General features: G+C 42.0%; 1 protein-coding gene across 10 annotated transcripts in view; it reads right to left on the reverse strand.

The window, feature by feature from the left end:
* Positions 1 to 15,000, reverse strand: part of LOC123507179 (mucin-5AC-like) — a 170,539-nt gene that overhangs the window by 101,363 nt on the left and 54,176 nt on the right. For all 10 annotated transcript variants that reach the window (XM_045259854.1, XM_045259855.1, XM_045259847.1 and 7 more), the window contains exon 3: positions 5,396 to 5,499. In XM_045259854.1, the coding sequence (XP_045115789.1) occupies positions 5,396 to 5,419 (24 nt within the window). In that variant the 5' untranslated portion in view covers positions 5,420 to 5,499. The remainder of the gene's footprint in view (positions 1 to 5,395; positions 5,500 to 15,000) is intronic.

Below are 15,000 nucleotides of genomic sequence, written 5' to 3' on the forward strand. Positions count from 1 at the left end.
CTCCTTCTCTATCTCCTTATTTCGTCACTGCCGTCGCCTGTAAGTCTGAAAATTTCGGGAAAAATGCTGATTGTCGTGAGATAATGCCGTTAATAAACTGTCCGTGTGAGAGAGAGAGAGAGAGAGAGAGAGAGAGAGAGAGAGAGAGAGAGAGAGAGAGAGAGAGAGAGAGAGAGAGAGAGAGAGAGAGAGAGAGAGAGAGAGAGAGAGAGAGAGAGAGAGAGAGAGAGAGAGAGAGAGAGAGAGAGAGGGGAAAAGAAAACAGATTAACAATACAGAAAAACTACTTTTGCCAATGAAGAGTAAACACAGACAGAACTGCATTTTTTTTTCAGTAAGTAAAGATTAGGTCCCTTAATTCACGTCTTGTCAACCTCATTCACTTTTCAACCATCTGTTCCCCGCAAACGGAGCTTTATTACAAGACGGCAGAGCAGCGGCAGCAACTGTAAGAAAGAGGAAAGCAAACCAGCTGATTCACACTCCGTTACTGGCAGAAAGTCGCCGAGTGTGAGACCAGTATTCTGAAACGCCTTGCCACTCACCACAACTATTTTTTCAAAGGTCACTGAGACGACTAGCCGCTTCTGAAGTGTGTGTGTTTTTTTTCTCTCTCTCTCTGTTAAGTGTAGAAATCTTGGTAATCTGTCAGAGAACCATAAAAATAAATATCCCAAAATTTCCGCATAATATCAACTAAAACCTTTTAAATGTACAGAAGGCCACAAAGACGACTAGCTGCTTCTGAAGAGTGTTTTTTTTTTCTGTTAAGTGTAGAAATCTTGGTAATCTGTCACTAGAACCATAGAAATATCCCAAAATTTCCGTATATTATCAACTGGAACCTTTTAAATGTACATAAGGCCACAGAGACGACTATCCTGGTCCTCAAGAATGTTTTTTTTTCCTGTTAATGATGTAAAAATCTTGGTATTCTGTTACTAGAACCATAAAAAACAACTCTAAATTTCAGCAAAAGATCAGCCAGTACCTTCTCTCCTACATAAAAAAAAATAAATAAAGGCCACAGAGACGATTAATTCGCTTCTTAAGAATGTTTTTTTTTCTTGTTAATGGTGTAAAAATCTTGTTAACCTGTCACTAGAACCATAAAATAAATACCTCTAAATTTCAGCGTAACATCAACTGGAATCCTCTAAATTTACTTAAGGCCAGAGAGACGATTAGTCCGGTTGTCAGGTGTTTTTTTTTTTTTTTTTTTGTTAATTATGCAGAAATCTTGTTAATGTGTCACTAGAACCATAAGAAACATCCCTGAAAAGTGTAACATCAAGTAGAAACTTACAAATGTTAAGACCATAGAGACAATTAGCCCGGTTTTTAAGAGTGTTTTCCTTGGCGATTATGCAGAAATATTGTTAATCTGTCTCTAGAAACAAATAAAAAAAAATCCTAAAAAGCGTGAAATCAAGTAGAACCTTAAATGTAGTGAAGATGGTGCGCAGAACATGATGCTGCGTGTAGTGTGAGTATGGGTGAGTTGATGAGGCAGCAGTCAGTCCGGGAATTCGCGATGGCTTCACTAATACTAATGCAGGTCAGAGAACCCCGGCGCCCGAGTTAATTGGGAGGCATTGCTATACGCCTCTCCACCTTCCACAGAGTGCGTCTGAGGAAGGCATGTCCGCAGCCTGACGTTACTGCCATGACAAGGCCGCCGTACCTGTACACGTCGGCCAAGCAAAGCACCGGCCGCTGTATAACATTATCTGTGCCGCCAGCTAACAAAAAATCCAAACCTCAAGACTCGATATACTTGGAAGCAATACAAGACAACACTAAAAACATCATGAGTGGTTTACTATGCCCATGAAACGAGTCAGTAAAGCAACATGTGCGTCGTTATACAAAACACAATTACTATAGGAAGGAAATATCTCACATTACTAATGACTATTGACATCCTCACTATATAAATAAATAAACACGTAAATGAAACTCAACAGAGAGGAGAAGGGATCGTTCAGTTACGGTTCTGCCAGTCTCCGAGAGAAAAGTGATACTAAATGTGAGAAAGGCAAACAATATACGTAAAGTAATTAAAGAATACCAAAACAGCAAAACAAACAGTCAGTCGTGTATAGTTATCAGTTACATTTATTTTCCCATTTCTTTTGCTTTTTTTATTGTTTTTTTTTTTTTTACTCTCTTCACACCATCTATCCACCTGCCCTCCACAGCACCCAATTCCTTTCCAATATTACATCTTATCGTGTTGAATACTACATAATACCAGATATTTTACCTTTACTTAAGTTAGCCATGGAAAGATAAAACAAAACGTGAGCCTTAACTGTTATAAGAAAATTTAATATTTGTACCATTCCATTAAACTCGGTAAAGAAACTAATGCAAGTAGATTATTTGATCTTGCGTTTATTTCTTAGCGTTACACATAAAAAAAAAAAACCCACCTTTATATAAGTTAGCCATTTGGAATCTAACCAGAACAGTTCTTGCTCAACTATTATCAGAAAAAGTAGCATTGTTTATCTTTTTGGCCTGAGGGAGGATGACAAAGACGAGTTGTTTCTCCGTACATACTTTTCCCCTTACTACTCTACAGGTTTTAAATTTACATAAGTCTACCACTTGAGGTGAAAGAGAAAACGTGTTGCTCAATGCATATCCGTGTGAAGTTTGGCGAACTGCCACCAGGAGGACGAAGCATGACCTATAAAGAACTATAGTGTGTCTGACCTTAAACACGATGGCACTACTACTACTACTACTACTACTACTACTACTACTGCTATTACTACTGTTACTACTACTACTACTACTACTACTACTACTACTACTACTACAGCTAATACTACTACTGATACTGTTACTACAACAACTACTACTAATACTACCACAGTAATACTACAACTACAACAACAACAACAACAACAATAACTACTACTACTACTACTACTACTACTACTACTACTACTATTTCTTTTATGTAAGATGGGAAAGCTGGCCAAGGGCAACATAAAACGATAAAAAGGCCTCTTAATTGCCAGTCCCTTTGCACGTCCGAGAAGGTTAGCCCCCCAAAAAAGGGCGGGGGGAATAAATGACTTGAAACCTCCCTCTTAAATAAAGTTAAGTCATTGGAAGTTGGAAATACAGAAACAGGAGGGGAATCTCAGAGTTTACTAGAGAAAAGCTACGTTATTTCCTCTCCCAAAGAGTTCCTGAAGAAGAAAGGGGAAAGATGTGAGAGAGAGAGAGAGAGAGAGAGAGAGAGAGAGAGAGAGAGAGAGAGAGAGAGAGAGAGAGAGAGAGAAGCAGACATGAAAACTAAATAGATAGATAAATAGATTACATAAGAAAATTAATGACAAAAAAAAAAACGAGAGAGAGAGAGAGAGAGAGAGAGAGAGAGAGAGAGAGAGAGAGAGAGAGAGAGAGAGAGAGAGAGAGAGAGAGAGAGAAAGCATGGAGTTGAAGAGGGAAAACAATCTACCTTACAATAAGAGGAAAACGAGGGAAAAGTGAGAAATAATGACGGAAAAAGAAAAAAAAATAGGAAAAGTAGAATGACAAATGAAAAGAGGAGAAAGTCAGAGAGTAATGCAGGGGGAAAAAAAAAAGGAAGAAAGAGAAGTAAGAGAAGAAGAACCTGAGGAAAGAATGAAGGAGGAGAAATATGGTGAGAAGACAAAAGGAGGAGGAGGAGGAGGAGGAGGAGGAGGAGGAGGAGGAGGAGGGCACTGGATAGGAGAAAGAAGAAACGAGAAGAGAGAGGCGAGAGGAGAGAGGGAAGGAGAGAGGGAGAGGAGGGTGGAGGAGAAAGAGGAGGGGTTGGGGGGGTTGGAAGAATGGAATTTCCCTCGCCTGGAGGTGGACTTCATGACCTTCCGCCTATACGTAACGCTTAGGCCTACCTGTGTGTGTGTGTGTGTGTGTGTGTGTGTGTGTGTGTGTGTGTGTGTGTGTGTGTGTGTGTGTGTGTGTGTGTGTGTGTGTGAGATTTTGATTGTGAAATTAGAGGAAGGTTAAGGTAATCTCTCTCTCTCTCTCTCTCTCTCTCTCTCTCTCTCTCTCTCTCTCTCTCTCTCTCTCTCTCTCTCTTGCTAATACTGTGTGCATATGAACTAACCACATCAACAAACAGCACTCCTTCATGCAGACAAGTAGCGTACTCAGACTACAGTATATGTAAGAATAAATACAAAAAAACATTAATCCCCTGATAAAACAAGGCGTTACTTTTGTTCCAACGGCTTGACTTCCTTTAAGGTTTCAAGTCATTTGTTCCTTAATTTTGGCTAATTCTGTAACACTCTTTAAGGGAGCCAGCGATGAAGTGGGCCTTTTATATTAATATTTTGTTGCTCTTGGCTCGCTTCCCTCCTGCATAATAAATAAATAAATAAATATATAAAATCATGTGAATATTTTGTCCTCAATAATCTTTAGGGTACCAATAAAATATAAAAGAAAACGCCACAAGACCTTCACCACAGAAGACGAGCAAATTTTATGGGTAACAATTGTAAATATAAAGAAAGACCTTTTGTGTTTTTTTTTTTTCTTTTTCTATACCTGGATATCCACTGCATAAAAGCGTGCAGTGTGACCTTTACGTGGCATTGTTTTGTACAACTGAGCACCCATCAACAGGAAGTGCTCATTAATTAACATAAGGAAGAAGTGTTATTTTTTTTTTTTTCTTTCAATCTAAGCAGGAAATAAGACAATGCTACTAACGAAGAAAAAACAGAAAAAAGAAAGAAAAATGAAGAAAGAAAGCGAATAAATTACATTGGATAGTTTTGTAGAGTGACACTTCATATGTGACTAAGAAGTAAATGCCACATGTAGATGCTAAATAAGAACGTGGTCTGGCTTCCAAATTAAATATAAAAACGAGCTGATACACAGAGCTATTTGACGAAACCTAAATTATACAACAGCATTAAATGTCAACTTTTATAAGCAAATTAAAAACCAATTCTATATAAGACTGTTAAGGACTTACTACATGAATACAGTATAAAAAGAAAACAAAAAACATTCATTATATAAGAAAAGAAAAAATCAATACACGTAGAAACAGATTAAAACGAGGAATAAATCAGAAAAACAACTCTCACACACACACACAAACACACACACATATAATCCCCGTAGAGTTATTACCTGCAACACCCAATACCTGAAAAAACACACACGAAACACACAAAAACTCACACAAAACAGAAAAAAAAACACAAGAAAACACTCAAAACACACGAAACACCCAAAAGACACAAGAAAACACTCAAAACACACGAAAACACTAAAACACGTAAAACACACACCATAACAACACAACAACACAACAGTAATACAAACAGCAGAAGGAAAGGTAGGAGGTGAGTGTGGGTTGTCTACTTACATTAGGGGCGAGGTGGCACGTCATGGCTGCGGTGGGCTTGGGGGCTGTCGGGGCTATGGTGGTGGTGGTGGTGGTGGTGGCGAGGCTCTCAGCTCACCGCCACTCTGTTAGGGGGAGAGAGAGAGAGAGAGGTGAGAGGGAACGCTATGCTGGGAGGAGAGGGGGATAATGGGGCGATGGGGAGATGGGTCATTGAGGATGGGGGAGAGGGGGTAATGGGGAAGGGATGATTGTGGTTACTGGTGCCCACTTCATACTTCCCTTACACACACACACACACACACACACACACACACACACACACACACACACACACACGCATCCCAGAGAGAGAGAGGGAGGGAGGGAGAGGCATACACATATAAACAAGCGTGACAGAAGAGAAATACTACGCAACGTCACATTATACACAAGGAAGAAAAAAAATAACAAATCATTAACATATAACAAAGTTTGGAATAGAATAAAAACACAAACTTATATTCCTTCATTTATTTTGCACGTCTTTTGATAACGTTGCATTGTTATTCCTTGGATCCATCTTTTTTTTTTTCTTCTGTTATGTTATGTTCTGTCATTACTTCGCTATTTACATTCGGAAAGCCAAAATAAGGAGAAGAGGTAAAAGTCTAGGAGTATTTCAGAATCCCGTCAATAGTTTATTCCGATTCATAACGAAGAACAATTAACAAACACAACATAAACATATTTGTCCCTTTTTCGGCTAACTTTGTCAACCATTAAGGGAACTGGCAATCAAATGTCCCTTTTTTTTCGCCCTTGGCCGGCTTTTCCTCTTGCATAAAAGAAAAAAATTATATTCCTCTCATCACATTAGAATAAGATGAAGATTAGAATAAAGAATCTACAAACTCACAAATACTAGAGTCTACCTTTTTATTCATCCACTCGTCCAAAGAAAACGAAGGATGGAATCTTTATAATCAACAAATTTACGAATGAGACTTTTCTATTATTGTATGCTAATAAAAAGAAGTAATAGGTATATCGTATTTACACAAGCTTTTGAATATTAGAAGTTCCCCTTTCATTACAAACCAAGAGAAAAGCATGTAAATATTACAGTATATAGTTAAAATCATGAATACTATAGACTCCCCTTTCATTTACACAGAAAACGTGGCATGGAATTCGGAACATCAACTCAAGATTACAAATATCAAAGACTCCCTTTTTATTCCTTAAACTGACACACGCGAGACAATTTTACAGCAGATAACCCAAATCCATGAATACTAAAGAACCCTATTCACCTTAACACAGAAAACGAGGAGAGGAATAAGCAAAATCAACACCAACCTATGAATAACTGATATCCCCTTTAAACCCTGCCAGAGAAAACGGACTGCTGACTACTGTGTTTGCAAGGAACACGTTTGCATCAACACACAGCCACTGTTTATGGTGACGTAAGCCAATCAAGCAAGTTTTCCTAAATAAAAGCATGCTGAGATCTGCACGGGGCGGAGAACAAGCTGTGGGTGAGTGTGGGAGGAATGTCACGGATTGGAGAAAAGAGGGAACGAAGCAAGGAAGGATATATAGATAGAACGTTCAGAAGAGCAGATTATGGGTGAGTATGGAAGGCATATAGTTTGGAGTGGAAAAAAAGGAGAAAATGAAATTGAGGGATAGGTGAATAGATATCAGGGTGAGGAGAATAGAGTGTGACTGTAGAAGGAATGGTATGAAGTGGAGAAAAGAGAGAACGGAACAGGGAAAGATAAACAGATAGCAGGAGAACAGTGTGGGTCAGTGTGGGAGGAATGGCAGGGAATGGAGAAGAGGGAACAAAACAAGGGTAAAGATAGTTAGGTAGCACGGTGAGGAGAACACTGTGGGTGAGTGTGGGAGAAATGGTAGGGAAAAGAGAAAAGAGAAAACGGTACAGGGGGAATGATAGATTGATAGCATGATAGACAGACACACAGACACATAGACAGACAGATAGATAGATAGATAGATAGATAGATAAATAGATAGATAGATTATTCAACTTACTGATTCATTGTTTGAGTGAGTGAGTGAATGAATGAGTGAGTGAATCGGTGAAAGAAAAATAGAAACAAAACAAAACGGAAAATAAATAAAAAGAAACAGCAAAAAACGAAAGAAAAGGAAAAGTAATGAAAAGAGAAAGAAAGTGAGAAATAAAAAGAAATAGTATATGGATTTCTTCTCCTATTCTTTCTCTTACTCCTCTTCCTATTCCCCTCCTCCTCCTCCTCCTCCTCCTCCTCCTCCTCAAATTCATATTACTACTCTAATTTTCATTCTCCTGTTATTCCTTCTCTTCATCACTCTTATCATCCTCCTCTTATTCTTATTCTTCTCATTATTATCATTTCCTCTTCCTCCTCCTCTACTTCCTTTATTCTTATTTTGTTTCTCTTTTTTTGCTCTCTCTTCCTGTATGTCAGTTCAAGTGCCTGCGTGACTGACTGTCTATCTGTCTGTCTGTCTGTGTGTCTGCGTGTCTCAATGTGTGTGTGTATGTCTGTGTGTCTGCTTCCTGCTCCACGCACCACCTCCACTCTCTCCCCCATCAGGCACACATACACGTGACAACAGCCTCCCCCTTCTCCCCTTACCCCACACATCTCTCTCTCTCTCTCTCTCTCTCTCTCTCTCTCTCTCTCTCTCTCTCTCTCTGACTGACGCCTTCCCCTCCTTGTTATCAAAAACGAAACAAACAGATAGTAATGCTCGTCTCTCTCTCTCTCTCTCTCTCTCTCTCTCTCTCTCTCTCTCTCTCTCTCTCTCTCTCTCTCTCTACAGACTACAGACACTCACACGAGGCATATGCGGGCAGGGGAAGAGGGGAGGAGAGGGGAAAGGTGAGGAGGAAAGGGGGAGGGGAGGGAGAGAGGAAGGGACATCACCATTCTTCCATTAAGGTCTGTTGTTAAATCTTTCACATGTCATACCACGTGTCACTCCTTCCTCTCTCTCACTCTCTCTCTCTCTCTCTCTCTCTCTCTCTCTCTCTCTCTCTCTCTCTCTCTCTGTACCTTGACCTAAAACTGCAGTGGGAGTAACTGTCTCAAACGCGGCGATGATTGTGAAAGATAAAGTCTCTCTCTCTCTCTCTCTCTCTCTCTGATTGTGTGTGTGTGTGTGTGTGCAGCCACACACACACACACACACACACACACACACACACACACACACACACACACACACACACACACACACCAGGACATGCACACAATCATACAATCCATCACACTCTGGCACAACGTTTTGTCTCGTATGTCAGAACATAAACAGGAGTGGGCGGCTGATTTGTCTTAAAGGACACACCGCTGAGGGCAAGCTTAGGTCGCGGCGCAGGCAAAGATGTGTCTATACTACTGCAAAGACGTGGAGCTCTCTCTCTCTCTCTCTCTCTCTCTCTCTCTCTCTCTCTTAGAAGTTGGGAATTATGCAGAAATGATATACTGTTCATGGGACAAAATGAATGAATAAATGAATGAAGAAATGGATAAGTGATGAATGATATAAAGTACAATTAATGTGACTCGTAAAATTGATTAGAAAAAGAGAAGATGGAGATGCACGCACTCAGAGAAAGAAGGCAGACTAAAATAAATAAAAAAAAAGACAGGAGAGAAACAATGAGATAACAAGAAAAGAGAAAGATAAGGAAATACATGTAGCAGAAAGGTAGAAGGGAAATAGAACTAAAATTATGGAACTGACAATAACAAGAACAACAATAGCTCCTACTTCTACAACAACTACTACTACTTCTCCTCCTCCTCCTCCTCCTACTACTACTACTACTACTACTACTACTAGTAATACTACTGTTGCTGCTGCTGCTGCTGTTACTGCTACTATAACTCAGAAAATAAATCAGTTAATTCTTTCGGTTCTTTTGCAATTTCTTTTTGAGAGTGGCATTGTAAGCAGACGTCCCCCCACCTTCTCTCTCTCTCTCTCTCTCTCTCTCTCTCTCTCTCTCTCTCTCTCTCTCTCTCGTGACTTCATTCTAGCAGTGGCAGCAAGTTTAGGGAGACTGGCCACCCCTCCTTCCCCTCCCTGCCTTCCACTCACCCATGTAACATAATAGGGATTTGTGGGTAAGTGCGGCTGATTTGCTCCTTTCACCCATTGTCGGTCTTGTTGGGGTGGGTGGTGACCGGCACCGCGCACGAGCCCTATTGTGAGTAAACCTCCAGCGTTGTTCCTCGCACGTCTCGCTCGCTGCTAAGGTGATGTCACGTTTATCTCGGAATGTTTGGGGTAATTTGGCGCGTTTCTGGTGGTGGCTTTTTTGGAGTGGCTGTCTCGTTTATTGTGTTACTTATTCTGTTACTTGCACTCTTATCGTTTGACTCTCCTTTTCTCTTTATATTCTCCTTTTCCCTTTATTTGTATTTCTTTTCTTTTATTCAGCTGTTTTTTATGCATGAGAGGCACTGACCAAGGGGAACAAAGTAGGTTATTCTGTTATTTGCTCTCTTAATGTTTTGATTCTTTCTCTTATGTACGTTTTTTTTTTCTTTTATCTGTTTTTATATCGAAGAGAGGAACTGACCAAGGGGAAAAGTAAGGAAAGAAGGACAATGAGGCGCTAGTCCTGATATAAAAATGACAATAACAAACCAGATACAAGCGACTTAATTAAAACCTCCCTCGTGAGAGAATTCAAGTCAAGTCAAGGAGTATAGAAGAAGGCAGAGAAAGATCCAGAGCTAACCAGAAAATAATAGATGAGTGATTGAGAATACTGGTTAACTCTTGCATTGGGGAGGCGGACTGAATAGAGGTGAGAGAAATTATAGTCTTATTTAGCAAGGTCGCGGCGAAAGGGAGTCATGGAATTAGCAAATCAGAAGACCACTTAGCGTAAAAACAGCGACAGAAAATAGCAAGAGATATAAAATTACGGCAATGAGAGAGAGATGCTGAGATGGTGAATTAGAGGAGAGAAATTTGTAAGTTGAAATGTCGCGTTTACCTTAGAATCTTCAGTAATTTCGTGTTATCTTATATGTAGGAGGGGAAAAACTGGCCAAGGGAAAGAGCTGAAAATAAACCCACTTAGTTGACGGTTCCCATGCAGATCCGAGAGACTTAGCCAGAAGAATGGGATAAATATCTTGAAACCTTTCTCTTAACTCCTTCAGTACTGAGACGCATTTTTATCATGATTTTTTTAGCATGATTAGACGATTTTATTTACGTTAGGAAGGGTCTATGGAGATCAGAAGATTAATGGCCAGTCTTTACATTTTAATCCCTCACATAAGTATCCGAAGCTGTATAAAATCACCAGAGAGCAACGAAAAATACGAAAACGCGTCCTGGTACTGAAGGGGTTAAATGCGTTCAGGTGATGGAGAGATGGAAATACAGCAGTAGATGTGTGTACGTGTGTTCATGAGGTTGCATTTTTTTTTTTTTTTTACTGCATTCCTAACCAATTTAACTCCTGTTCGCCACATCTCTTTTGTCGCGTGTTTCCTTTGTTGCCTCCGTGACTGTCTGCCCCACTTACTGTTACTTGCATACTTAAATTTGACATTTTTTTTGGCACCTCTCCCTTTGATTTGTCACGGTTATTATAGAATTTTCAGGTAACTTCACGTGCATAAAATAGAAACATAATATTACCTAATTTCATGTTGCTAGACAGAATCTATTCCTCTACTAATTTGTTACTTGCACATCTTAACAATCTATAATCTTGTCTCATCTCCCTATCAATTCCGAACTATTCCGAAATGTTTTCTTTTGTTCCACAGCCACCTCTAAAAGACACTGGGCAGGTATTGGAGAGGCCTTGTAATCCCTCCTTTCTTTCTTGTAGGTGCCTATAAAAGGTCCTGTATCGTGGCTTTAGTGACGTTAGTGGTTGAATATCGTAATGAAAGGTTTAAACGTTCTAGTGTCTTATTTTGACTAATTTCATTACGATATAAAGGAAGTTATTGCAGTGAAGTGTGTTTTCATAACTGAACAAGGATTCTGCCACATGATTGGGGGAAACACAAAAGGCAACCTAACTAGTTATCTGGGTGTACTTTGAATATTGTCCTTATCAGAAAAGAATAAGTTTGAAGATATATATATATATATATATATATATATATATATATATATATATATATATATATATATATATATATATATATATCACTAATATGTACGATGGGTTGTGGCCAAGGATAGCAAAACTCAGACCTCTAGCAATATCAAACCTGTGGCACTTTGTGCCATCTATTATTAGTTTAGATTAAAGGGAATGATGAAATATAATACAAGATAAAAGTTTACTGAAGGTGTCGGGCCTTAAAGAAGACTGAGTATAGCGAGGATAAGCTTGATGGCACACTAAGCGGGTCGTGGAGAGAGAGGCGGCACTGATTTAAGAGTGTTACTGCTGGCGTGCTGCATGCTGGGTGCTGGGTGCTGGGTGGCTAATACTTATTACGTGCCACCTCTCCCCCAGTGTGCCAGACACACACCCTTGCTAAATATCAAACTTCATCAACTCACAGGAAGTTCATTGGTCACTTCATCACTGCTCTTTTTTTTTTTTTTTTTTATTTATACCATGTGGGCTTTTCACGGGAATTTATGGACTAAAGGGGATACTATCAGGTAAACTCCAAAAGAAGGCATGCGAGACGGCTAACTGGCAAAACACTAATAAAGACGAAGGAAGGTGCAAAGTTACTGAATGGCATCAAAAGTTATGAATGGATACATGTTGTTTGAAGCTTAATATAAATGTTGACAGAAGCTAGATTTAGATTTTTACCACGGAGATAACAGTGTGGCGGCTACATAAGGCACAGGGTGGGTGGGAGGGAGGGAGGGGACTGCTTGTGTGTCAGTGTCGCCCACACGCCGCGACGTGGTCTGGGACAGCGTAACACTTTGCCTCTAATGTCCGTAACTTGTGTGTGGTTGAGTAGTTGAGTTGGGTGAGGGCGACGCGAGGTTGATGGAGTGAATGCAGAGATTGGCGTGAGGCGCGGCGCCCACCCGATGTCTGCTGCATGCACTCTTGTTCCTAGCATGTTACGTAACACACACACACACACACACACACACACACACACACACACACACACACACACACACACTAGTACTATGGGTCTGGTGTCTGGTGCCCTTCCGGGGAAGCACCAGTGACTATCGCACCACCCCTGTCTGTGCCACACCTGCACGGCTGCGGCTCCACATACTCTCCACAGTCCACACTCCACACAGCCACGACAATGCTCCTCCCTTCCGTGGCAGGATTGACGCGTGGCAGGCGGTACACAAGAGTCTCGGAGAGGCTCCTCCAACGCCTCAAGGAAAATACTGATGCTTGTTAGATCTGATCCCATATAAAACCTCCCCATACGTCAGTATCGGGTTCACTCCTCACAGGTGAGGTGCGACTCTCTGTGTTGCTCGGCCCAGGGTCCTTGCCTTGACCCGAAGGTTGGGGGTTACGGAAAAGTGCAGGTCACGGTCCACCCTCAGGAGGTGGGAGGGAGGACCCGCGCCGCTCAGTGCTTGTTCAGGGAGAAAGTCAGAGGTATTGCAGTGAGTGACGACGAGGGCGAGGCGCTGGGTGTCCTCTCCCCACGCCCCTGAGCTGCTGCCATGTCGCGCCTCAGTGATTGTTGCCGATGCCTGGTGGTGCACGTGAACACAGTGTGAAGGACGCGACACAAACCTCGCGTCAAGGTGAGGTAACATTCCCTGGTGTCTCCTTCATTCCTTTAACTACAAATCTTCTGGAATGTTTCTCGTGTCAAGGATTAACTCTGAGGCAACGCGGTGCTTCAAGCGGCAGGTGTTGGTGCAGCACAACATTTCTCAAGGGGAGGGACCTTCGTGACACGTGCACCAGCGGCACCGCGCCTCACACTCTCAAGACCCTGACCGTTTGCCAAGAGTCCCGTTGTAAGATGCCCATACTCCGACAGAGCCATCAAGCGTGTTTCCCAGGCCGCTGCGGGCGGGAGAGGAGGCTTTGTACTCAAAATGGACGGTGCAGTGACCAGGCGTCGCACAGACACACAACGGTTGCTAACATATGAAATGCGTGGGCTTGAAATCTTATACCCCGTCCACGCTATACCCTGTCTTGCCACCCCTCCGAGAAGCCTCCTGCACCAGCCTCTGCTTTCCCTACCGGCCTTCACAGGACTTTCATCCCTCAGTCTTCGCTAGGGCAGGATTTATCCACGGTCTAGATGTCTAGATCGTGGAAAGATCTCCCGCCTAAGGAGCAGTAAACTCCGCGCCCAATACACAGGCCTGACACTCGGTTTTCATGAAGCAAAAGAAAAACTGAAGAATTGTGGCTTCTTTTATCTGAATCCGAAACATGGGAAGATGTGATGTAAATACAAGCATTCAAGTGTTTGGAAAGCCTATCAGACCTTCGAACACGTGACGAGCCTTAGCAACCCTCAGCAGGACCAAGGAACAACCACATGCACTCGTCCCTGCAGCGTAGAGTGCCCTAAGAAGGCAAGGCATGGGCGGCTGATGGGGTGTTGCTTCATTGACATGCAAGACCCACAGAAGCGACCGGTCCACCATCGCAGGCCAGCATTAGTAGACGCCACTCAACGCATAGCAACAGATAGGAGACGCAACATTATTATTGACACAGACAGACTGACACATACACGTAAACAAAAACATAAACACACCCTTGCAAGTGCACACACACACACACACACACACACACACACACACACACACACACACACACACACACACACACACACACACACACACACACACACACACCGCGTAATGTAGTGGTTAGCTCGCTCGACTCACAATCTATAGGGCCCGGGTTCAAGTCCCGAGAAGCGGCGAGGCAAATGGGCAAGCCTCTTAATGTGTAGCCCCTGTTCACCTAGCAGTAAATAGGTACGGGATGTAACTCGAGGGGTTGTGGCCTCGCTTTCCCGGTGTGTGGAGTGTGTTGTGGTCTCAGTCCTATCCCCATTACGGAGCGCTGAGCTCGCTCCGTAATGGGGAAGACTGGCTGGGTGATCAGCAGTCAACCGTGGTGAATTACACACACCAGCCTTCACTATACACACGCACATCTTTAAGTCTTATTTTTTCAGAAACTTCCATAAAAAGCAAGGTCAAGATGGAAAACTGCCATATACACCCGTCCATCCATCCACACACGCATACACACACACACACACACACACACACACACACACACACACACACACACACACACACACACACACACACACACACACACACACTCCCTGCCTCCCACGCCACTCACTCCACTCTCACATCCTCCTACACACTTGCCAGTCTCCCTCTGCAATCCACAACCTTGCTACCCACTCGCGTCAATCTTTCCCTCAAACTTTCTCTGCACACGAGTCTTGCATTGTCTCCTTCACTCACTCTCTTTACTCCACTGACTGTCCATTAACTCTTACTAACCAAATGCCCCTATTGTTACCTCCTCCTCTTCACCGCATTTTAACCTCATCAGTACTGGGACATTTTTACCATGAGTTTCGGTTATGATTAGACCATTTTATTCACATTAGGAAGGGCTTATGGAGATCAGAAGATTGATG

The sequence above is a fragment of the Portunus trituberculatus genome, chromosome 21, assembly GCF_017591435.1.
Source record: "Portunus trituberculatus isolate SZX2019 chromosome 21, ASM1759143v1, whole genome shotgun sequence".
NCBI lineage: Eukaryota > Metazoa > Arthropoda > Malacostraca > Decapoda > Portunidae > Portunus > Portunus trituberculatus.